At 44.8% G+C, this 26,066-nt stretch overlaps 1 protein-coding gene across 23 annotated transcripts in view; it reads left to right on the forward strand.

The window, feature by feature from the left end:
* Positions 1-26,066, forward strand: part of CEP112 (centrosomal protein 112) — a 422,076-nt gene that overhangs the window by 374,909 nt on the left and 21,101 nt on the right. For 21 of the 23 annotated variants that reach the window (XM_027080441.1, XM_027080442.1, XM_027080431.1 and 18 more), the window contains one exon: positions 4,783-4,872. In XM_027080441.1, coding sequence (XP_026936242.1) covers positions 4,783-4,872 — 90 coding nt within the window. Of the gene's footprint in view, positions 1-127; positions 1,460-4,782; positions 4,873-5,557; positions 5,600-26,066 lie in introns of those variants that run through there. The other 2 variants (XM_027080443.1, XM_027080449.1) reach the window with 2 other exon arrangements.

Genomic DNA, 26,066 nt, shown 5'->3' on the forward strand with positions numbered 1-26,066 from the left:
TTACATGTTTTAAATGGAAAACAGACCATCACCATTTTTTTAAGAAATTTTAGAGTTTTACCATAAGTAAATTGTATCTCAATAAAAATATAAGTAAGCCTTCCCTTTCCTGTTATCTTCTCCTGAGGTCAAAATATGAACACCCCACTCCCTGCTTCCAAAATATACATGGGGAAATCCTTACACATCCCGCCTACTCACTGAAGGACGAATGAATCATCTGTTTTTTCTGAAGTAAAACAGTAAATTCAAACCTCATGAAAGGAAGGATATGGTGACTTCATGTTTTTTAACTAGAAAAAGCTTTAAAAATTCTTTTTTTCTTTATTATGGAAACTTTCAAACATACGCAGAAGTAGGGAGAATAATATGCAGAATCCCCATCTACCCACCACCTGGCTTCACCAGTTTTTAACAGTTTGCGGGACTGACTCCTTCTTGGCAGTGTCTTTCATACGCTCTGCTTTCCTTCCTTGCTCATCTCCTTGGCTACGCGAGTTGCCGCTGGTGAGGCCCCTCCTGTGTCTCACCCAGCAGAGGTTCGTCGGCCTCCTTGATTCATGACCACAGACTTAACGCAAAATCAACGACTTTGAGAACCCCAGTTTTATACTTAAATAGGGCAAAACTTCATCCGCAATCTTTTTCGCTTACATCTGATTTAATCCAGTCCCTTCAAATAAAAGAACCTGCATCATTCAAAGGTCCCACTTCGGGGAGAACACGTTCTATGGGCCAGCACTCAGGGAAGGAGCCGTTTACGCTTCGGCCCTCATACGGATGGCTGGCCCAGAAGATGTACCGCCGACCTCGTGGTGACTTGTGACCAAGCCAGACACAAGCGTGAGCCACGACCTGGCAACACAGAATGAGGCAGGGTGCACGGAAGACACACCAAATCTCAAGTCAGTGAGAACCGGTCTGAAAACTCCTAAAAAGTGGAGGGCACAGTTCTGTAGAATGTGTGATTCAGGAGAAAGGTGACTTCTGTGCTACTGATTCTGTTTTGATCTGCAAGTGGATTTTTCCACATTTCTCACAACTGAGGTTTTTGGTAAAGATGGGAAAGTGGGGAGTTTGAGATCATGCCGTCTGGTGAGACCCTGCAGTGCAGGTGTCCCGGGTTATGAGACAAGTCTGCGTGCTCGGCCGGCCAGATGGACGCCCACCCCCCAGTCCCACCCTCAGATGAGGGGAGGACCTGGCTGAGAGTTTGGCCAAAGACAAGGTCAGAAATCTCTAGAAAAACTTGTGCTAAATCCTAAGTCTGAAAGCCTCTGTCATGCCTTGTACACTAGGGACGCTCTGACTATATCTTGTGTATCATTACAGCCCAGTCTTTCTCCTTTCCAATGAAGTTTTCCTGTATTAAATAACTTTTTAACCACTTATAATTCAAACGAACTTGCATTTCATGTGTCCATTATTAAAAGGCATGTATCTGCCATCATTTCATGTTTGTTTAAGGCCTATGAGAGATACTTCGGTGTTTTGTTTTGTTTTGGCTGCCTTGGGTCTTCGTTGCTGCATGCGGGCTTTTTCTAGTTGTGGTGAGCGGGTGCTACTCTTCGTTGCGGTGCGTGGGCTTCCCATGGCGGTGGCTTCTCTTGGGAAGCACGGGCTCTAGGCACGTGGGCTCAGTAGTTGTGACTCGCGGGCTCTAGAGCGCAGGCTCAGTAGTTGTGGCGCATGGGCTAAGTCGTTCCGCGGCATGTGGGATCTTCCAGGACCAGGGCTCGAACCCGCGTCCCCTGCATTGGCAGGCGGATTCTTAACCACTGCGCCACCAGGGAAGCCCCGATACTTTGGTTTTTAGAAGTCCTTAATGAGTGGCTTTACGAGTTGAGCAGCTGGCCTCGAACCATGTTTATAAGTTTTATGGAAATAGCGTTGACTATAATACTCTTTCTCCGACGAACAGCAGAGCTCTGGGACCATCACAGGTGCCCCTCTGGGCACATTAGCTACCCTGGCTTCTCCTCACCCTGGAGAGTCCATGAAACTGTCAAATCTTTTACACTTTAATGTGCTCTCACTACTTTCATATTTTAAATAAACAAATCAAATTATCCTATAACCGGCTCCCTTTTAAAGAGTGTGGCCTGCCCTCGTTGTTCTTGTAGAGCTGCTTATGTCATGTATGTTTTTCTTCTGGAAAATGTCATTCTTTGTTCACAGTCCCCACGAAGTTCTCTGAGAGCCAGCTGAGGGTGGCCAGGCCCAGCAAGCCCACTTGCATGGCATTTAAAGGCAGGTTTAACTGGGAGAAAAGAACTGTCTTTCAGGAGTGGTGCAAGTTCACACAGCAGAGCTGAGGCGGGGCCTGCTTGTGCAGAATAAACAGCATAGCCGTTCAAGTTGGACTTTGTTTTAGATTTTTGACCCAGTGTTGGACATTCCATTCTTTAATGGTCTTGGGCTTTTCTCAGGAATAAAGTAAAAGTTCTGTTTTGTGGGTGTGTCAACTGTCAAATTGGAAGGTTTTTGAATAAAGAAGCCACAACTTAAAAGAAAGGTCCTTCTTGTGCTCGCTCAGTAGTTGTGGTTGTGTTCATACAGGCCTCTGGCAAACTGAGGATGAACATCTCATGACCTAATAACTTTTTAGAATATGAGTCCAGGAACAGCTGTCCTTTTCCTTTAGTCTGATACATTTTCACTTTTTGGAAAGTGGGATATTACTTGGTTACTTTCCATTTTTTAAACTGTTTTTTTTTTTTGAGTTTTTTTGTTTGTTTTTTTTTTGTGGTACGCGGGCCTCTCACTGTCGTGGCCTCTCCCGTTGCGGAGCACAGGCTTCGGACACACAGGCTCAGCAGCCATGGCTCACGGGCCCAGCCGCTCTGCAGCATGTGGGATCCTCCCGGACCGGGGCACGAACCCGCGTCCCCTGCATCGGCAGGCGGACTCTCAACCACTGAGCCACCAGGGAAGCCCTATACTCATAAATAGAGGTTCTTAGCCTGGGGTCCATCCAGGGACAGGCTTCAGGCAACTGGACTCCCTGAAATCACAGGCAAAATAATAAGCACTGTTTTCCACGTGGGGAGTGACCACACGGCATTTGCCAGACGCTCCAGTGGAGCTAGAACTCCAGAAAAAGGTAAGAACCACGGTCTCTGTCTGCATGGAGAAAAGGCTGGAATTGCATTGAAAGAATTTTTAGTGGATACAAACCGAGACATCGTGTCTGAACTGCAGACTCTTCCCCCAGCTGCTGCCCAGCATCCCAGCTTGGATGTGGAACAGGCATCCCGCACTCGACATACCGCAGGCTGAGCTCCGACCTTCTCCCCCACACCGGTCCCTCCCGTCCCGAACCTCCCCAGCTGCAGTCTTCTACCTGCTCAAGCCAGAATCCCGGAGTCTCTTCTCTTTTTTTACTTTTCATGCTCTGCGTCCTTTCCCTGGAGTTGCGATCTCTATCTTCAGATAGACTGGGAAGCTGCCGCTGCCTCGCCCCCGGCTGGTCCAGTTCTCCACCACCCTTTCCCGGTGTGTTTTCACGGCCTCGACCCTGCGTCTCTGCCTCTGCCCGTGTCCCTCTTCCATCTGTGTTTCACGGCAACCAAAGCAACCCTGCCCACAGCCCTCCAGGAGCCCCCGTCTACCTCGAATAAAGCCTGAAGTCCTCAAGTGCCCTCTGAGGCTTCACGGGACCTGAAGTGACTCGACCCCCGGTGTGTGCAGGGGTCCCTGCCTGGAAGGTTCTTCCTGCACGTGTCTCTGTGACCTGCTCGCTCTTCTCCTTCAGGTTTGGCTCAGTTAGGTTGTCTTGGGCCAGCTGTTTAAGACTGCAGCACCCCTCCTCACCGCGTTCCAGGATAGCCTCCTTCCCTGCAGTATTTTCCCTCCGCACTTACCACTGACATATATCATGCTCCCCGTTTGCTTATTGTCTGCCCCAGTACAGCAGAAGCTCCGTGAGAGCAGGGAATGTGTTTCGTCTGTTTTCTTTCACCGCTTTATTTGGAATACGTGTCACAGTCCTTCGCCTAGAGCAGAAACTCAGGAGTCTTAATTGAATGAATTTTATTTTGAGAATTCGTTTAGCATCTTTGCAGTCACTCTTTGAGAGTGTGTTCTGTTCACCGTCATTTCCCACGTGCTATATCTATAATTAACATCAGATTGTTTGAATGGATCCTGTTTCTTTTCTAGTTCACCTCTTTACTTAAAGTAGTAATGGATACAATGATATTTACTGATCTTTCCATTCCCGGCTTCCCCCAGCCTGAACCTGAATTTGATTTCCAACAGCTACTTGGCAACTGAAAGTGTTCATCTCTGTCTATTTCTTTCAGTTTCCTCAAATTCCATGCCATCCTCGACGGCTTAATAAAAAATGCCTTTAAGGTTACCATAACATACTCCAATGACCAGAGCATAATTCTGAACAATGTCATGTCGGTCCAGTGTTACGATTCCTAGCTACCAGGACACTTTTCAGAGTGTGGGTGTACCTCGCAGGTGTCCTGATAGGGCTACTTTAATTAGCAATAGTTCTACACTTTATTGCGTGCTTGTGTGTCTATGCTGGGAACAGGAGATGTTTTTATAAGATGCATTGACACCTGCTAATGTGTCTGGTGTGTGAGTCTGGAGTTTTTGATACTAGTTATTCCTAAAGTAGAAAACATCTGGGCCTGAAACGAAAAGGCTGGTTTTGGAGCCGCAGTAATAGACCAGAGCTGAGGCCTTTTTGATACCAGTTCAGGTGGTAAAGCTTTTTCCAAGGCTGCTCATTTTTAATGTTTTCGTATTTATCTCATACCGTTTCAGGCTTTACAAGACGAGCTAGAAAAGCGCTCGAATCAAGCACGATGTTTGGAGAAAAAACTGCAGCACAAGGAACTGGAATCACAGGAGCAGGTACTGCCCGCTCGGCTGGTTTGCTCGTTCACTTTCTCCAGGTCCAGGAGCTCACGTGTGTCCTGTTTCCACCGGGTGCTTTGGCCGCGAGTAACAGAATCCTCGGCCCCTTGCTGCGCGTAAACAAAGCGATCTGTTGCCTCGCAACCTGTTAACCTCTGTCGCAGAAAGCCTGTAGGTAGGGTGGGCTCTGGGCAGGGAGCCCTGGGTCGCTGGCTCCGCCTCTCTCTCGCTCGCGCGGCTCTACGTCCTGTGTAGGGTCCATCCCAAAGCCAGCTCCGCGGTGCTCGCAGCAGCTCCAGGCATCCTGCGCAGATCTAGCAGTATCCAGGGGCAAAAAGGGACTTACGTTTCCGGGGTGCCCTTCCGCAAAGTCAGGAGACCTTTCCCAGAAGCACCCCCGTACGCAACTCCCTTCTCATCTCATTGGCCAGAGCAGGTCACACGCTCAGAGCAGGTCACACGTCCAATCCCTGGCGGGAGGCTGGAGGGTACCAAACTAGGCTGGACCACTTAGGGTCTGCCTGCCGGCGTTGGAGTCATAAAAGGAAGGACAGCCCGGACAAGGGAGAGGGGAAATGTGTTGGGGACGCAGCCAACGGTGTCTGCTGCGTCCTCATATCAGAACACAGGGACGTAGATCATGTTTTCTTTTGAATTTTAATTTTCTCCTCCTTCTTTCCAGTGTGTTGATGAAACAAATCTCGTATAACCAGAATAGTCTGGCTTTGACAATAGCCAGTGACCACAGGATCATTTTCATCCAATTCTTTTACATTTAAAGTAAATTTAACTAAATGTAAACTGAAAAGTCAACCGTGTATTAATAAACTTCATGAGTCTTAATGAAACCTTTTGTAAACGCACTGTCCTCAGCTACTGCGTACAGCATTACTAAAATTCTTCTAAGTGCCGCAAATCTTTATGGACAGAACCCGCTGTAGGTGTTGGCAGACGCTTATACTTTGGTTGTCTCGTAGTCAATTCAGTGCAGGGATATTGGGTTAGGTCATTTCGGCCTTGTCAGAAGAGTAAGCCCTGAAGTAAGGCGAATAGAGGAACTTTTGTCATCTCTGGAGTTGTTTACAAACAAGACCCCAAGGTAGGGATTGCACAGAATGGCAGGTGTGAGCGTCTAATAGATGCCACGTAATAACACTTACTGAATGGACTTGACCTCCTGTAATTCCTTCCTGCTGTCTAATGTATGCCCTGCATCATATACATGTCATCTTTGTGTCATGTATGTATATATCATGTCTATATACGATATGTCTTGTACAGGGTCTGTGTCGGACAGTCCATGATAGGGTCACAAAATAGGAAATTCTAGGATGAAAAACTAATAGTAACTATATTTATTGAAGGCCCACAAGATGAGAGACACTGTACAAGAAACGTTACACATGTTAGTTCATTTATCCTGATAATAACCATGTAAGCCCAGTATGACCCCCCCATTTCCCAATTGGCACGCTAAACCCCAGAGAGGTTAAGTGACACGTCCAAGGTCACACAGCTGGTAACCAGTACAGGTGGATTCACATCCTGGTTTAGCTGAATTCCAAATCTTTGCTCCTTTCGTGACAGTTTTGGGTTTTTTTTCTTTTTTTTTTTTTTTTGCGGTGTGCAGGCCTCTCACTTCTGTGGCCTCTCCCGTTGCGGAGCACAGGCTCCGGACGTGCAGGCTCAGCGACCGTGGCTCACGGGCCCAGCCGCTCCGCGGCATGTGGGATCTTCCTGGACGGGGGGCACGAACCTGTGTCCCCTTCATCGGCAGGCGGACTCTCAACCACTGTGCCACCAGGGAAGCCCCTTGACAGTTTTTAAGTTACAGCATTTCTAGTTTAGAAAGCTGCCTAGCAGCGATAGGGAAAGTGAGTTTATTAAGGATGGCAGGGAAAAAAATACCGCCCCAGACACCCGGTACGGCGGGCAACGCCATTAACTCTCTGTGGGCAGAGAGCAGCAAAGAGCAAAGCAGACGGAAGCAGAGCCCATTTGGCCACAGGTGAAAATACGTCCTTGGGTGGCTGTGTGGCCTTCAGGTGGGACTGGCACAGGCTCAGTTGTCACTGAGGTCATCTGAGCCTCCCTGCAACCCCCCAGCTGGCTGGGATGCCTGGAACTAAAAGAAGACAAGCTTCTTAAAAGCAGGAAACAGGTCTCCCTGGAGGACTGGGCCCTCCCCAGTTTGTGATAGAATATGACTTAAGGTAAAACTTTGTTGACATCACTCTAATTCATGGCAGAACTTCACACGGAAAATTCCGTAACATATTGAGAGCAGGGAAATTAAGAAATCCCAGATGGACAATAGGGAGGATTCAGGAACCACTTCAGTCTTATTTCATTGGCTTCTGCTTGATCATCAAAGTTGCTTTCATCTTTGTAGTGACAATAGCTTTCTAGACTGTTTCTTACGCTAATTCCTGATATCTTCTATTAGCCTCCAGTTCACCAAAGAAATGTCAGGAAATACCCATGGGTAAAGCTGAATATTTCATAATCTTTGCAACCATGAAATGTTGGGTTCTTTCCACGAGATCCTAGGGTGTAGCTAAGCAGAAATGCCAATTGTTTCAGGAAAGCTGAAGAACAAATCATGGGCACTTCATAAATACTATTCATCTATATTTAATTTGCTTTAACTTTTATCTAAATCTGACCTTTCCATTCGTGACACTAATAGAGGTAGTCAAAAATAATTAGAAGTACAGAAGTATCGTCATGTACAGTTTTTAGGGTCTGATTATATATATGCTTACTGAGGGATTTTAAAATGTTGAAATTGTTCTTTTCTTCTTTGCGTCTGTCAAAGCAATTGCAAAATAACAGTAGCTAGCCTGACATCAGCCAATCAAACAACCAAAATGTGTGCAGAACAGCTTCTTGGAACTTTTCTTCTCTTTCATTTCAACCAAATATTATTATCCTGATACTAGTTGCATAAAGAATCAAAATTGAAACTGGCAGGATTACAAAGGACAATTTCCTGGGCTTCTTTTTTTAACTCGCTTGCTTAAAAAAAAAAAAAAGTTGAAACTGTCTCTGTTTTTCATTTAAGAAAAATTCCTGTGTTTTGATTTTATAAAAACAAAAAAATGAATGAGGCATTCTAAAAGTTGTGTTTTTAATTAAACGCAAAAAGCTGCTTCTCATCAGGTCTTGATGGGTGGTACCCTAGCTGCCCACCACTTGCCCCAGTGGCATCAACCCTCTCCTCTAACTCCACACCCTCGGCAGGTCTGTCACCAGGGTGCCCAGGGAAGGCTGGTTTATCCGTGGTTACAAAGGGTTAATTTGCCCCTCGTGAAGCGTCAAGACAACACCAATAAAATTAGAAAAGACCAACTTCCTTCTCAGTCAGCCTTATAGAAACATATCTTTCCTGTAATCCATAAATAGGAAAGTAATTAAAAGCGATCATTCTTTTTCTCCATACCAGGAGTTAATAATTTCTAATTCCCGATAAGATCCGAGCAAGAATCCCATAGTTGCAGCAAAGGAGGGGAGATCAGAGTTCTGATCAGACTTCCTCGTTATGTAAGGAAACTGAGTCATTGGAAAAGGCCACGACTTCCCTAGCATGGCAATGGCAGAACCGGGGCGGGGCAGGGGGAAGCGGACGGCCCACCCCGGGATATGATTTTCCACTGTATTGACCACAGTGTGAAATGCATCTATGGTGTGTATCACTCAGGTTCAGGCTGTGGGTAAAAATAAATCTCCTATTTGGGAACAAACAATGTCTCATTATTCACAGGGAGACTAGGTGATTTGCTAGCCCTTGCCAAAATAATTCGGTCTGATAAATTATAGAAAAGAGAGGGAGGAAAAGAAACAGTCTACAGTTTTACTTGGCGCTCTTAGCACTGTGCAAAGCAAGCATATACTTACCACGGAGGCGCTAAACAATGTCAGCCTTGAACCTCGTATAATACGTAATATAAATGTTAATATGCACGTAACAAAACCCCTGCTTTGAACTGGGCTTTTTCAGTTTCGAACGTATGAGTAGCTTTGATTACATGGATCACTCCGTTTCCCAGAAGATTCTTTTACATAAATTAGTGAGAAGAACTAATACTTTGAGACCTAATAAAGGGAATGCAGTGCCGTGCATTTCACAGCAGCGTCATACAATTACCCCACACTGCATGCCTTTGACAGGCGTGTTGTGCTGGCCCATGACAGGTACTGAGAAGAAACACGGATGAGTTCTCCTTCCAGCCGCAAGGAGTTTACAGTCTAGCAGAGCAGAGATGGGTGTAAAGTGTAGACTGCAGTCATGGCATTTAAAAGACGTTCTTCTTCTTCCAAAGGCTTCGAGGCTCAGCTCACACGATGCGGGCTGTATGCAGCCCTGGTACTGCCCGCCGTCCTCCCGACCCTGCGGGAAAGGGTCCACCACCCAAGGCAGGGCCTGGTGCTTGCTGACAGGCAGGAAGTGTTTCCAGCACCTGCGGCCGCGGCCTCTCGGGTTTCCTGGCCGGCGTGTTTCAGCCACCGGCTGGTTTAGTTCTCATCTAAACCTGGTGTGTCCAGGCATTCAGGTCTGGGCTGTGCAGGCGCAGGTCACCCTAAAGTGTCTTAAAATATATTCCAGTCACAGCCTTGCAGCAGGCATTTTATATCCAGTTAAGGCCTAGACACAGCAGATGCTTCAGCAGAGGTGAATCTGGTAATTCCCTGTGTTTGGGGAGGGAACAGAGGTTGTCCTGAGACCCCTAGCGAGACACAGGGAGGGGAAACAGAAGAGGCTTCAAGGGCGAGTAGGACGCAGCAGGGAAGCACTGCAGGTAGCAGTCCGCCTCTGCCACCACCGGTCGTGTGGTCTTGGGCAAGTCACTTAACTGGTGCACATATCAGGCTCCTAAGATGTCAGTAATAGCACCTCCCGCGGGGTTCACGTGAACGCCAAAACAAGATGCATGTGAACCCTCAGAAACTAGAGAACATAACGCGGGTGCCATGCGCGTGGCTATAATTCTTCACAGAGGAGAAGGCCTCGTGAGCTGGTCACCAGCAGAGAGGGGACCCCGGGCTAGGACGAGGGGTTCGGGGGTGGAGCAGGCTCGGGGGCGTCCTGGCCAGAGGGGGCGTCAGTGGGGCGAGGACCCAGGAAGTTAGCTACCTTCGTTTCATCCACTAAAAATAGCGATAGCATCAAATCTTTGTTACTGTCTACTCCTTACCCTGCACTGTGCACCCAACAAGCTTGGATACAATGCCGGGGACTTCGGTCATTGGTCAGAAAGCAGTTTTCAGCCACTGAGGATTTTTTTTCTTTAACTGGGTAGTGTTAGATGATTGCGTCTTTCCTTTAGAAAGATTAATCCAGCAGCAGAAGATAAAAGGAAAAATACGAAAAGAGATGAATTCATAGGTGATCACACTAAATTCACATCACTAGTCGCAAGAGAAATCAAAAGGGCTTGAACTGGATATTGTCAACGGTAGCAGAAGAGGAAAAGAGTAGATGTGAAGACTCACTTAAAATTCATAGAACACAGACTTAGAGAGTAAAAGAAAGGAATATGTCAAAAATAACACCAAGTGGACGACAGCATCATTGTCTAGGGGCAGAGTCTGAGATGCTGGCAGCCGAACATTCCTTTGGAGACAGGTAGCTAAAAATCTGAACTAGAACCCCAGAAAGAAAGTCTGAATCTAGAAGGTAAGAAAGAGGCCGCGTTGAAAATCTGGATCTAGAACTTAAGAAAGAAGCGCGAACGTTTTTGAATTATCTTGACGGGTGATACTGACAAGGAGAAGCAGAGAGGGAAGAGGGCCATGGGCGGAACCATGGGCTGGACCAGGTTCCAGGGGCCAGAGAAAGTAGGGGAAGATCCAGAGAGGATTTAGAAGGGATGAAGGGTGAGAAAGATGAGAGCAGAGCCAGAAGAATTTAATGTCGTGAAAACCAGAGATGGTTTCCTACTAACCATTAAGCCCCTTGAGGGTAAGGACCCAACTGTCATCTTCACGGCATCCCCAGCCCTTGTTGTTGAACTGAATTGCTTGTGGGGCCTCTGCTCTTCTGAGTCTTATCCTCAGGACAGTCTTGCCCTGTCCCCCTTTGCTCCGTGCTCTGGTCATACTTTCTGTGAAGCTCCATTAAAGGGTTTCCCATCTGACTCCCTCGGGAGACATTGTTCTTTGAGGGAGGGTCCCTGAGCTGGGACTGTGTCCTCTTCATCCGTACACTCAGCATTTAGCCCAGCACCTGGCCCACGTGGCACTCAGTGAATCCGTGGATTAAAGGAAGAAGTGGAGGAGGGACGGAGGGAGGGTTAGCCGCATCGTGTGTGCAGGGAGTTTGAGGGTGGAGAGTTCCAAGGCCACCACGCCTGAGCAGTGATGACAGGGCTTTGTAACGCGCATCCTGCACGCGGTCTAGATGGACTTTTTCTACACATATTCTTTTTTAGACTTTTCTTGTAATAAAGATTACAGATTTTTTCCATAATTTTCGTCTGGGGTGAGTAGGATTATCAAGACTTCTCCTGGCTCATCTGTGGCCGTCAGCTCTTCCCCAGGCCTCTGGCACCAAAGGGTCCGTGGTCCAGGGAAAACCAAGACGGAGCAGTATGCCAGCACCCTCTGCCACATGGCCCACCTTTCCCCTTTGTGTCCTCAGTCTTTGTTTTTCCAGTCTTACTGAGGTATAGTTGATAAATAAAATTGTATGTATTTAAAATGTACAGCGTGATGACTTGACATGCCTTGTGAAGTGATTGCCACGGTGAAGCTCATTGGCACATCCGTCACCTCCCACGGTTACCTTTGTGTGTGGTGAGAACATTTAAAGTGTCCTCTCTCAGACTATCAATTATACTGGAAGGATATGTAATCCTTTTGGAAAAAAATGAAAGAGAAGATATCACAATTATTCTCACAAATAAAAAAGATTATAAGATATTATTACGAGCAATTATAAACCAAAAAATTGGACAATCTAGAAGAAACAGAGAAATTTCTGGACATACAACCTACCAAGACTGAATCATGAAACACTGCACAAATCTTTTTTTTGCGTTTCAGTTGCATTTTTACCTTTCTTGAAATAATAAAGCATAATATGCCTAAAAAAAAAAAAAAAGTGGCCTCTCTTAGCCAATTTCCGGTGCCCAATACGGTGTCTTGAACTATAGTCATCAGGCTCTGCATTTAGACCCCAGAACTATCTGATGTCTGGAGGTTTGCACCCTTTGACCAGAAGCTTCCCCCACCTTCTAGCCCCTGGCAATCACCATTCTTCTCTGTTCCTATGAATTCAACTTTTTCTTTTTTTTTTTTTCTTTTTCATTCCATAGATGAGTGAGCTCTTCTTTCTGTGCCTGGTTTACTTCTCTTAGCATAATGGCCTTCAGGTTCATCCACGTTGTCACAAGTGCCTGCCGTTCTATTCTTCCCTGAAACAGGGCAGACCTTCCTTGCAAGATCTCTTCCATGGGATGCCCTCAGAAGGAGCCCTTGATTTTCTCTACTGAGAAATTGAGCTTTCTTCTGCTTCCTTCCCAGGTTCCTTTGGTATCAGTGGCTTTGGGATAATGTTAACATCTCAGCTCCTTCCGCCTGCTGTACTGTTACAACATTATCATTTGTATTCCCCAAGAATGTATTGGCTTCCCACCAAGCCCAGTGATCTGTCGGGGAGAAACATGAACACCAGGAGAACCAACATCGATATATGTAAAGCTTTCATTGGGTAGCACCGCTTATCTTTAAAACACCTCGGTCAGCATCGAGGGTAACCAGCAAATCTACAGTCACAGGCAGGCTTACGGAGGAAGATGCGATGCAGACAGAAAATCAGTTAAGCAACAATCATGACAGTTGTTAAAAGGAAGAATTCGTCTTTTACAGATTTCCATTTTCCATAATGGATTTTAAAACTTCACAGTCTTAGCTGCCATGGGCTAACTCATCTGCAGTGAAATTTACTTAAAAGTACTAACAGCTCAAAACTATGTTTTATCCCTAAGCACATTATGAAAACAGGAATAATAATTGCAACAGAAATATAATTCAAAGACCTTTACTGACTTTTCATGTTTAATGGTTATTATTCTGGCTTGTTTCAAGTAATTTTTATAACCACAGTTTATTTACAAATTCAGATAAATTCTTTTGTTCCCAGACAGCTGGTATGAATGCATCATTCTAAAATTGGAGTTGTTATGAGGGATAGAACCACGTTCAATTTTGGCCACATCTTATTCTCAATGAGAGTTTGAATACTTGCCCCTGTTTTCTGAAAAACACGTGAAGCATACATCTCATCAAACCATTCCTTGTAAGTCAGTTATTCTGGTAGATTTTAGTGGCAAAGCAAGTCAAACACTCGTACCCAAAACCAACGCTAAAAACTACATGATGATCACAGAGCCATTTTTGATGGATAACTTGCAGCAGCTCTTGTGGGGTGAATGGGTTCTGTGTTCCATCGTTGCTTTCTTGAGATTCCCTTTGTTTTGAACTTCGCTGGAGGAGAGAGCAGGCGGGTCCCTGAGGCGCCCGCCACGTGGTTTTAATCCTGTGCTTTGCTGACGTATCAAAGCCAAGTGTCAACAAAGCACCCACTGCATCATTGCAGCTGTTTTTCCAGAAAGCATTTTCTGCGTGGCTCTTGGTCAAAGCACGTTAGTGAACGCGGGTGGGAGCGGGGGCGGACGATGAAGCAGGGGTGGAGGCTGCCGGGCTGGCCGTGCTGGGATCTGACCTCTGACCTGGGGCTGCCAGGTTCAGAGCCGGGCTGTGCCTGCCCACGGTGAAGTGATGTGCTCATGCATTCTCACTTCTTTCGGTTTGTTCCTTTTTTTGAGGTAGTTTTGGCTTTAAGTTTAGTCTTTTTTAAAATTAATTTTTAAAATCCAAAAATGATTTAATCCAAATGATTTACTCCAAATCAGCAAATTATGGAGGGCCTTAAAGAAAAAGCAGGAACAAAAGCTTAAAACCAAGTTGGGTCCTACCCCACCTTTTAAAATTGGAGGACAAGGAAAATGATCAGGGATTAACCTGGGTAATCAGATGTCGTCTCCCAGGAAGATGAAAAGGGAGACTGTATCCCTGAGCTGTGTCTTCAGGGCTCACTTTTCTGGCAGCTCCTAAGCACTGAGTTCATGGAATTGAGTGAACAGCTGGAAAGAGGAAGTAAAAGAAGAGATAAACACAGAGATGGTTAAGAGGGTGGGAGAGTCAGCACGGTTAGAGGGAGAGATGTCCGATGACGATTTACGGTGCTTGTCATGTTCAGGAAAGAGTATCAGATAGTCTACGGTGCCACTTACATGCAGTTCCTTTTCTACCATAGTCCAGCCAGAAAGGACCTCCTTTTCCTGTTGAGGAAGGGCTATTTTGAGGTAGAAGCAATTGAAATTGTTTATTGTCAAACAAATGACAGAGCAGAGGCATTTTAGATGCATCAGATGTATATCAATTTGAATTAGAAATAAGGAAAGAAAGGTGATTTTTTTTTTAATACAAAGGAAAATTCAGAAGTTTAAAAGGCCATTTGAGTATACTTTCCACGTAAATCAGCTTTTGGATTTCTACACAGAATTAGAGGACATAGTTCCAGTTTGAAAAAGAGTATTATAAAACCTTCAAGGAAAAGAATGATTTATTGAATCAAATGGAAAATGTAGAACTAGTGAAGAATATAGCATCATTGGCATTATTAAAGTTTTGTGAAATAAAAGGCCGATTGTGAATCGGACAACCTAGTACCTACTCAGCTCTCAGCGTACTGAATCCACGTGGAAAACTTGGTGTCTTCTAGGAGCTTCTATTATTATAATAAAAGAAAGCATTGTTTAAGGATCCATTCTTGGTTCCGTATGTGACATTTACACTCAGGTTTATTCAGAAGGGATGCGGAGAAGCAGCGGGGAGACAGGAGATTGTCTCACTTTTGATTAAGAAGCAAGAGAGGAATTCACAGCCCGCTGCTGTGGGCCCTGACAAACTCGCGGGGGGCTCTTCCCTGCTCGGTAGGTAGCCCAGTGTGGGCAAGAGAGGGCACAGGCGCCAGGCTCGGACGCTGTGCTGGGTCTCCTAGGGGCAGCAGCAGAAAGGTGGCAGTGGTCGGAAGGGTGGTGTGTCAGGCCGGGCACCCCCTACGGAACCAGAGCCACCGTCTCTCTTATATTTCTGCCCTTCAGCTTTAAGATTTTATTTGAATGAACGCCCCTGCAGAAAGAATGGGAGAAAACTGGAAAACTGGACTGCATGATCCCAAATGCTTCATTCAGCACCTAAGATTTTGAGGTTCTGCTTGACTTGATAAACAGAGGAGGGTAAATGAGATGGTAAATCAGCGTGTGCCACGGAAACTAAATGACAGCCCAGAGTGAATTCTTCTTCTAAACTCCCAAGTGATACATACGTTCGACATTTCAATTCAATTCAACAAATATTTACTGAGCGCCTGGGATAGACCATGCCCTTTACTGGCCCTGATATACATCAGTGAACAAAGCAAATAGAAATCCTTGTTCTTGTGAAGCTTACATTTTAACGATAGGTTCTTCGTAGCCTTTTGCATTTCTATATAAATTTTAGACTGGACTTGTCAATTTCTAGTAAATCTTCCAGTCCATGAACATAGACTATCCCTCTGCTTTATTTAAGCATTCTTTAATTTTTTTGTTATATTTTTTATCATCTTATGTAAAGATATCTTGCACATTTTATGTTAGATTTATTCCTGTGTATTTGACAATTATGATGCTATTTTAAATGACATTGTTTTTAAATTTCATTTTCTCACAGTTTGTTGCAGTCCTTAGAAATACAATTGACTTTTGTATCGATTCCCTTTATCACATTTAGGAAGTTTCTTTCTCTCCTCACCAAGAGTCTTTTTTTCTTTTTAAAATCGTAAATGGATGTTTCTTACATGCCTTTTTTCCATCTTCTGAGATAATTACATGAATCTTGTCCTTTATTCTGCTAATGCAGTGATCTTCATAGACTGATTTTCTAACGTTAAATCAACTTTGCATTTCTAGAATAAGCCCCACTTGATCATGGTGACTCATCCCTTTTTACCTTTTGCTGGATTTTGGTTCACTAGTATTTTGTTTAGAATTTTTACATCTATGCTTATTAATGAGATTAGCCTACTATTTTCTTTTATTGTGATGATATTACTAGATTTTGGTATCAAAATTTGATGGTCTCATAAAACAAAATGGAGTGTTCCCTCTTTATTTTCTGGAAGAGTTTGTACAATGTTCATAATTATTTCCTCCTTAAAAAGTTTGGTAGGTTAAGCTATCTGGGCTGAAGTTTTCTTTGTTGGAATATCTTCAATTAATTATGGAGTTACTTTCTTTAGTGGTTATAGTATCAGATTTCCTATTTTAACTTCTGCCAGATTCTCTCTTCTTTTGAGACTATAAGTCTATATACATATATCTGATCTTCTAACTATATTTCCTGCGTTTTGTATTGATTCTGGATATTTCTAAATCTAGCTTCTGTTTCACTGAGTCTCTCCTCAGCTGTGTCTAATCTGCTGTTTACATCCATTCTTAATTTTGGTGACTGTAGTTTCCAGAGAGAGAATTTCTCCTTAGTTCTTTTATTAGTTTCCTGTTCTACGCTGAAGTTCACAACTATTTTTCTTATTTTGTTGAACATTTATCTTGGTTCTTGTAAAGTCTGGGTCTGATAACCATTATCTGGAATTCACATGGTTCTCATTTCGTTGTATTTGTTTCTCTTGGCTTTTGGTCATATAGTCTTGCTTTCTTGGGAGCCTGGCTACTTTTGATTGTGTGCCAGATATTTTATATAGAACTTCACAGAAATAATTTGGGACCTGGGATGATGATAATTGTCTCCAAAGAGAATTTACATTTGCTTCTAGGTAAGCAGGTAGCGGCACTTGCCGTCTTGAATAACCGTAACCCATTTTCAGGGACTGAGATTGTTTGAAGCTAGATTTCAGTTTTGGAGAGGGCTGGTCTGTTTCCAATTCACTCCTACTCCGAGGGTGTAGCCCTTTGGGCTCCACCCAAAAGCATGGGATTTTACCAGGAACTCCTGGACTGCAGTTTGTGTCCCCCTGACTTCTTTTGTGAGGCTGTTAGAAGATCTGTTCAGCTTCTCAACCTCTCGCCAACCAATCTAGAAGTGGCAAAGGCCACTATGTTAAAATGTCCCCAAATGCCAGACTTACAAGTTCTCTTGATTTCTCCCACCTCCAGGATTGGCCCCATAATTCTTCCCTGCCTTCTTAGTTCCCTAATACCCTGAAGCAGACTTGGGAGGGAATTACGTAGGCTTCCATTACTAGAAGTGGAAATCCACTACAGATCTCCCTTGACTTACGATGGGGTTACATCCTGATAAACCCATCCTAAGTTGACAATACTGTAAGTTGTAAATTCATTTAATACACCTCACCCACCCAACAGGAGAGCTTAGCCCAGCCCCCCTTAAACGTGCTCAGAACACTTACGTTAGCCTACAGTTGGGAAAAATCATGTAACACAAAGCCTATTTTATAACAGTGTTGAATATCTCATGCAGTTTATTGAATACCGTCCTGAAAGTGAAATTTTTTCAGAATGGTTTGTCTGGGGACACAATGGTTGTCAGTATGTTGGTTGTTTACCCTCGTGATCACATGACTGGGAGCCCCTGCCCTGCATCGCGAGAGAAGATTGTATCGTTAGCCCAGGAAAAGATCAAATTCAAAATTCAGAATTATGGTTTCTACTGAATGTGTATCACTTTCACACCATCATCAAATCAAAAAATCATAAGTTGATCCATCATAAGTCAGGGACCATCGGTATTTACATTTCTGTAAAATACTTGATCACATTCGTTGCTAATCTCTTCTATTGACTTGTGTTTCTAATTGGATCTATAGAAATTCATTTTCTTACAAATTCTGTATATTAATGATTTGTTAAATAAGTTGCAAATATGTTCTCCCAGTTGCTTATCTTTAATCTTTTTATTCAGTGCTTTAATTTTTGAGAACATTATCTTCCATGTTTTTCTTTATGATTTCTAAGCTTGCTTAGGAAGGTCCTCCCTACCTCAAATTATAAAATATGTTCTCTTTTATTTTCTTCCATTTTTACTTCTAAGAGTTTTGTTTTCTACATTTAACTCTTTAATCCACCTCAAATTTATTGCTATATACCATGTGGTGTAAGGATTGCAACAGAACGTTCCCCAAGGAGGTTCATTCTCTTGTCCCTGGAATTTGTGTGTATATAGATTATGTGGTAAAAGAGACTTTGCAGATGTAACTAAAGTTAAGAATCAGTGACCTTAAAACAGGGAAGTTACCCCAGATTATGCAAGTGGTGAGCCCAGTCTAAACACATGGCCGCTTTAAGGGCAGAGAAACTTCTCAGGTTGAAGGCAGAAGACAGGTAGCCGAAGGGGAGGCCAGAGAGCTTCTTGGTGTGAGAAGGGTCCAGTGCCCCAGGGTGGGGGGCACATGAGGAGGATGGCCGGGGGCCTTCAGGGGTGAGAGAGGCTCCCAGCTGGCAACCAGCAAGGCAGGGGAGACGTCGGCTCTGCAGCTGCAGGGAGCTGAAATCTGTCCACAGCCCGAAGGAGCTTGGAAACAGATGCTCCCTCAGTGTCTCCAGGTAAGAGTCTGGGCTAGCCCACACCTGGACTTTGGCCTGTGAGACCAGAGCAGAGGAACAGCGGGGCCCGCAGCCTGCAGCCCGCTCAGGCTTCTTACAGAACGAGGACGTGATGGATTTGTGCGTTTCAAGCTGCTACATTTGCGGTAATTGGTTACAGCAACAGTAGAAGCTTATACAGGGATCCTACCTAATTTCATTTCTAAACATATACCCAGTTATTGGTACCACTTACTGACTGAGATAGTCTTCCGCCATTTATTTGAAATTCTACTTTGTCAAAAATCACATTTTCGGGCTTCCCTGGTGGCGCAGTGGTTGAGAGTCCGCCTGCCGATGCAGGGGATGCGGGTTCGTGCCCCGGTCCGGGAAGATTCCACGTGCCGCGGAGCGGCTGGGCCCGTGAGCCATGGCCGCTGAGCCTGCGCGTCCGGAGCCTGTGCTCCGCAACGGGAGAGGCCACGGCAGTGAGAGGCCCGCGTACCGAAGGAAAAAAAAAAAAAAATCACATTTTCCACGTGTGCATGGATCTGTTTGGGACTTTGTATCCTTTCCTGACCATCCACTTCCTGTGCCCTGTGCTATGACTTCATGAGTCATAGATTATGGCACTTGAAGAAACAGACTCTGTAGCACCAGTGCCTGGGTTCAAATCCCAATGCCACTTCCACTTACCTGCTGTAGAACTTCACACAAATTAGTTTCCTTTTTTTGCTTAAGTTTCCCTGTCTTGAAAATGGGTTAATAATAATGCCCACCTCATGAAATAGTTGTGAGGATTGTCAGTTATTACAAGGACCACTATAGAAGGGCACGAGTACACAGCAAACTGTATTATCTGTAGGGGAAAGTCTTCCCTCATCACTTGTTTTAGAATTGTCCTAGTTATTCTTAAGCATCTGTACTTTCATAAGAATCTTAGAATAACTTTCGTGTTTTAAAATCTGAATGATTGATGATTAGAATTGGTCTTATTACACCTTCACGAATTAGTCTGGGACGAATTAACGTCTTTGCATCTCTTTGAATTTCATTAGGTCTTCTTTAGTGTCTTCATTACAATTGAAATGTTTCCTTTTATGGATGGTGTGCATTTCTTTTTAGATTTTTTCCAAAATATATTATGGCATTTTCTTCCTTTTGTGGATTTTCCCTCATATTCTCTAAACCGTTACTGCTGTTGTTTAGGGACGTAGTCACATTTGTTTGTATACATCCAGCAACCAGAGCTATTGTCAATACTAATTCTGATGATTTTTCAGTGGATAACTCTTAAGTTTTCTAAGTAAATTTTCTGTTGATTTCCTCAATTTATCTATATAGGTAATTACATAATTCCTTAACAGAGACAACTTCTGTGTCAGCTTGCATCCCCCTATGTTTTGGTTGGTGCCCAGGCCAGGTCTCTACTCAGCACTGAGGAGTCACAACAGAACACGTCCCTGCCTCTTACTCATTTCCAGTGGGAATGCTTCTCAGGTTCCGCTCAAGCGTTTGGTTTCTTTAAATTTTATTGAAGTATAGTTGATTTTACAACGTTGTGTAAATTTCTTCTGTACAGCAAAGTGATTCAGGTACACATGCATACATCCTTTTTCATATTCTTTTCCATACGATTTATCACAGGATATTGAATATAGTTCCCTGTGCTCTACAGTAGGACCTTGTTGTTTACCCATCCTATATATAATAGTTTGCACCTGCTAATCCCAAACTCCTAATCCATCCCTCCCCCACCCCGCTTCCCCCCTTGGCAGCTACAGGTCTGTTCTCTATGCCTGTGAGTCTGTTTCTGTTTTGTAGATACGTTCATTTGTATCATATTTTAGATTCCACATATAAGAGATATTATATGACATTTGTCTTTCTCTTTCTGACTTACTTCGCTTAGTATGGTAATCTCTAGATCCATCCATGTTGCTGCAAGTGGCATTATTTTGTTCTTTTTAATGGCTGAGTAGTATTCCATTGTATATATGGACCACATCTTCTTTATCCATTCATCTATTGATGGACATTCAGGTTGCTTCCACGTCCTGGCTATTGTAAACAGTGCTGCTGTGAACACTGGGGTGCCTAGGAGTGGGATTGCCGGGTCATATGGTAGCTCTAATTTTAGTTTTTTGAGGGACCTCCACACTGCTCTCCATAGTGGCTGCACCAATTTACATTCCCACCAGCAGTGCAGGAGTTTCCCTTTCCGGTTTCTGAGGGTTTCTGCTAGCTCCTCTTCATTGCATTTAGACACACACCTTCATTATAATTACTTGTGTATACATTTCGTCATTCCTACTAGACTAAGATACCTTTGAGGGCAGAGGGTATATTGTAGTAGGAATACACACACACACGCACGTGTACGTGTACCTGTGGATGTGTATGCACGCACGTGTACGTGTACCTCTAGATGTGTACACACACATGCACGTGTACATGTACCTGTAGATGTGTGTGCACACACGTGTACATGACCTATAGATGTGCACACACACACGCATGTGTGTTGTGTGTATGTGACACCCGGAGAGCCTCTCAGGCGTGTGGAATGGAAGCGTCATCCCCTTCCCACGTGTCCCTCACCCGTCACGGGGTGACTTCTCGGCCCGCCCTTATTACCCCATCCCAGGGTCTCTTAGACACAGAGCAGGATCCTCGTCTCCAAGGTACAAAATCCCCTCGTTAGGGGTCCGAGGGGGCTTCTCCCCTTCCTGCACACTCTCCCTCCCTCCCAGTTTCCCCACCTGGAGCTCTTCGACCACCATCAAGGGGGCTCTTTTCTATGATGTCACCCTGTGGTCTGACCTTCAGATTCCTGGCTCACTGACCACCGCTTTCCCTTTGACAACCTGCTTAGAAGATGTCCCTTTTCGCCCAGCTGCACGCTGTTTGTTTTACCCACGCTCTGCACAGCCAAGCGACCTCAAAAGGCATCTGGAAATGCATTTTCCTTTGGAAATAACAGCAAACAATGCTTTATGCACTTACATGTTAATCTGTTGTATCTATCATGCGTGTATTCTTCACTTATCCTGGCCGCGCCGGGTCTTAGTCGAGGCACACGGGATCTTTAGCTGCGGCACGCAGACTTCTTAGTCACGGCGCGCGGGCGGGATCTGGTTCCCCAGCGAGGGATCGAACCCAGGCCCCCAGCAGTGGGACTGCGGAGTCTCACCCCCTGGACCGCCAGGGAAGTCACTGCTTTGTGTCTTTATAAGAGCGAGTTCTTCTCTTGAGGACGGTGACGTGAGTTGGTTCCTCAGTCATTTCCACGAAGCTGAATCTTGGCGCGTCCAGCCCCATGCCCCCAGCCCGGGCATCCACACGGTGCTACACGCAGGGGGGGCACCTGCTGCTTCGTCCGTGAATACATGAGTTGTACAGTCCGTTCGTTTTGGGATTAAGTTGGTTAACGATCAGATTTATTATTCTGAACTGACGTCTACTTCGTTTTCATTAATCTTTAAAACTGCTAGATGTTTGCTTATGCATACACTGACCTTTTCAGTGAATCTTGCCAAAAATTGATTGTAGCGCACGCAGAAATCATGTTACTGAGTCACTGCCGGTTCCACTTCTTTGTGACCCGTGGCATTTAGGAGCATCTAAGTCTGGGGGGAGGCGAGGTCGGGTGGCAGCTTGAAGAAGGCATGATGTGCTTTCAAGGTGGCACTCGTTGGTATTTGGGTTTTGGTACAGGTGACAAAGAATGATCAAAGTGTTTGCATTTGTGGGTACAAAGTGTTGCCAGCAAACAGAAAACGTCCTGAGATTTTAAATTACGAGGTTTTTTTAATTCCGACTGAGTTATAGCAATATACAGAAAGTGAAGCGACCCGAACAGTGAGTTGACCCGCCCGGGAGGAAAGTCTAGCTAAGATACGTACACAGGCATATTAGAGTGTGGTTAGAGTATATTTCAAAAAATCAATAAACCTCGAAGAAGACATGCCTCACTGAAGAGAGAAACAAGTTATTTTCCTTAATTTTAAAAAAAATTGTGTACAATTTTTAAAGGTTATAGACCATTTATAGTTATTATACAATCTTGGCTATATTAATTCCCTCCCCCTACCTTGGCCCTCCCCCTTCCCTCTCCCCACTGGTACCCCCTAGTTTGTTCTCTGCATCTGTGAGTCTGCTTCTCTTTTGTTATCTTCACTAGTTTGTTGTATTTTTTTATGTTCCACATATAAGTGAGATCATACAGTATTTGTCTTTCTCTGTCTGATTTATTTCACTTAGCGTAATGCCCTCCAAGTCCCCAGTCCATTCATGTTCCTGCAAATGGCAAATTCTTCTTCTTTTCTATGGCTGAGTAGTATTCCATTGTATATATGAACCACATCTTCTTCATCCATTCATCTGTGGAAAGACACTTAGGTTGCTTCCATATCTTGGCAATTGTAAATAATTCCTCAGAAGCAAGTTATTTTTTAATAGGAGAAGACTCTTACTCATTCAGCCAACATGTATAGAGCACCTGCTATGTGCCAGACACCATTAGCCCTGGAGCATAGCATGAGTGGATCTTTCCCTGGAGGAGCTCAGATCTAAGTAGCAGAGATTCTTAAAGTTAACTTTCATTGGCTTGTTGATCCGCATTATCCTGTTTTTCTGCTCCGTTTTAGACCCCCCTTTACAATCTCTTCTGTGGACTCCCGGGCTTTGGCCTTTCCCCTTATCACAGGTAAGCTGTCTTCTGGTCTCTATTTCTTGCTTCTTCCAGCTATACTTTCTCTTTTCTTCAGTGATACCATCTATCCCCAAGGGCCTCCGCAGTCATTTCTGCGGTGATTTCCAAATTTCTATCCCGAGGGCGCACCTCTTTCTCAAACTCAGGTCCTGCCTTTATATCTGTGTGGTGACACATGCACCTCAATGTGGCACGATAGCCTCTCAAATCTGAAGACAAAGTCTGGAGAAGAAACGCTCCCTGATGCCAAATCTAGGTTCTACGGTTGATCTAACAGTTGGGACTCAATGTCATAACATCTTGGAAAGGAAGGAGAGACGAGTCAATCATAATAGGCAATGATAATACAGTTAGTCTTAGTACCAGGCAAAGTCAAACCGGTGGTGTGATTTCAGTGAAGAGAGAAGGGTCAGTTGCCTCTCTCCCAAAATGTCTCCCCTGCTCACACACTGAAAACTGAAATCACTGGGGCAGGATTTCAGGTATCAGGGACCAGAACTATATTTTTCCACTAGAGACTCAAAGTGGTCACCCATCAGAGCATCTTTACCCAAGGACAGTTGTGCTGGGGGAGTGGTGAGAACACGTGACAGTACTGGGCACCCACCGGAACAGTGCCGGGGGCGGGGGGGCAGGGGAGGTGGGACTCCGCGTGCTGGGGAGGATGGAGAAAGGAGAGACCAGGGGCAAGTGTCCCTCGAGAGTTTGTGGCGCGAGCCTGTCCTCGGCTGAGGTGGTGGCGGCAGCTCTTACCGTGAATCAGTGGCGCTGAACTGGGAGAAGAGAAACCGCTGAAATTTTAGCAAAACTAGAGCGGAAAGGAAACCCTTCTGTTCCATCCCAGGAAAGGAGGAGACGTAGGTCTGACTTTGTGTTGTTGTCAGAAGGCGCTTTGATTCCTTTTCAGCCTGTAATCCCAGGAACGCTGCTCCCCAAAAGCCACGTGCAGTCGGGTGGTTTTAGGGTTTTCCCTGCCCTTGTGGTTTTGAATTATATAGACTTTTAGTGCTTAACTACAAACAGAGGATTTTCCAGGTGGGGGATCGGAGTTATGGAAAGAAAAATGCTGAAATACAAGTCACTGGGGTAATAAGGTCTCTTGGATGTGGGTAGAAAGTTCTTGACTTAGAGCCGAAGGCTTACCGTGTACACTGAACAGCTCAGCATACCTGGAGGGCCCCGGGGATGCGTCAAAGAACAAAGCCTGGTTGGTTTTGATGTGTGAACTGTTTACAAGCCAAAAATAATTTCTTTTTAAATGGCCTCATCAGCAAATTTTAGTTTATCAAAATGCGGTGACCTCCCTCAGAAGCGTCCCAGGCATCGGGCCCCAGTCCGAAGGGCAGGGGTAGAGGCTGGGACCGACCTTCCCAGGCAATGGGAGACCCTGGACAAAAGTGACTGCTCGCCTGTCATGGTTGCTGTGACAGCCGCATTCCTGTGCATACTTCGTTCTTCGAGGTTCCGCAAGTTTTTCCTCAGTGTGCAAACATTACAGACTGATCTTAATCCCTTTTCCATTTTGTCTAAACGTATGAAATTTAAAATATACTTGTTCCTAAAATTAATTACCACCCTCATTCCCACTGCTAATTATTTGCTGCTCTTGGATCCTTTTCAAAAGGCGCGTGTGTGTGTCTGTGTGTGTGTGTGTGTGTGTGTGTGTAGGAATGTTTTTAAAATGCATATCCTTAATATAATAAATTATAGAGGGATACAAGAAAAGAATCGGATTTGGGAGTTTAAGGGGTTTATTGGGGGTATTTTGTCGTTCTAGTTGTTTGGTTGGGGGTTTCTGTTTTGGGGGGTTGGTTTGGTTTGGTTTTGGTCTTGGTTTTCGCTTTCTGGTACCTCTGAGTGGGCCCACAGTTTTAGTCAGTCCGATAACAGATACCAACTCAGAAAGTATCATTTTGTTCCCCCACCCCGTTGCCCTGAAGTTGTGATCGCTCTCCGAACTCACTGGGCTTCTCCACTTGGTTCCCTGGACAGTTTCCCAAGCTTGCTCAGCCATTCGCCTCCTGGGCTTCTGGGTTGAGGTGCTGTCAGATCAGATCGAAATCATGTGTTAAGGCTCAGTGAGACCATAATTGTCTTCAGTTTAAGAAGCATTTATAGAGGTCACGACTTCGCTACAAAGAAGGTGGCTCCAATCCCTCACTCTGTGAAAGGGGATGCGGGGTGTGCGTTACACCAAAGGCACCAGGACCCGAAGAACCAGCCGTGGGCTCGTTTTGTCCTCTAGCTCTGTGTACGTCAGGGGTGGGTGGTACAAAAGCAGATGTAAACTATTTTTCAAATACTCCTCTGACTTAGCATTAAAGTTCCCTTAGACCAGATGCCAGTGTTTAACTAATATCCTGCAGGATCCAAAGAGAAGGAATTACTCATCGTGTTTCACTCGTATAAAATCTGAAATAAAGGGGAGAAAGTACAAAGAAACCAAAGTACCTTGACTCTGCCTTGCCAGACTATGGCCATTTGGAAAGAGCTTTGCCTCACTCACGAAAGCTCAGGAGTGAAGCGTTCTTTTTCTTTAATTATCAGTTGAATTTGCCAGTATTTGTTATTAGTACTTTTTAGTGAAAACAAAGGCAGACCGTTGTAACTTCTCTCGCAAAGCCGTTTGGCTATGTTTTTTGGGAGGTGGCTCTGTCCTTTAAGCACTTCCATTTCCTTGTGTTATTGATTTATACCTTGCTCACCGCAGTGCCTGCTTTGATGGGCTGCATCAATTAAGACACAGCAGAGAACTAAACTCTTGACTTTGAATAAAGTTATTTTCTGGGGCGCTCCCGACATATTGCTTCTAAAGCTTCACCAGGCACAGGTGCCCCAGGCCCTGAATTCCGGGCCAGTCGCTGGCAGAT

Source organism: Aethalodelphis obliquidens, unplaced genomic scaffold, assembly GCF_003676395.1.
Source record: "Aethalodelphis obliquidens isolate GAN/ISIS:26980383/991018 unplaced genomic scaffold, ASM367639v1 scaffold44, whole genome shotgun sequence".
NCBI lineage: Eukaryota > Metazoa > Chordata > Mammalia > Artiodactyla > Delphinidae > Aethalodelphis > Aethalodelphis obliquidens.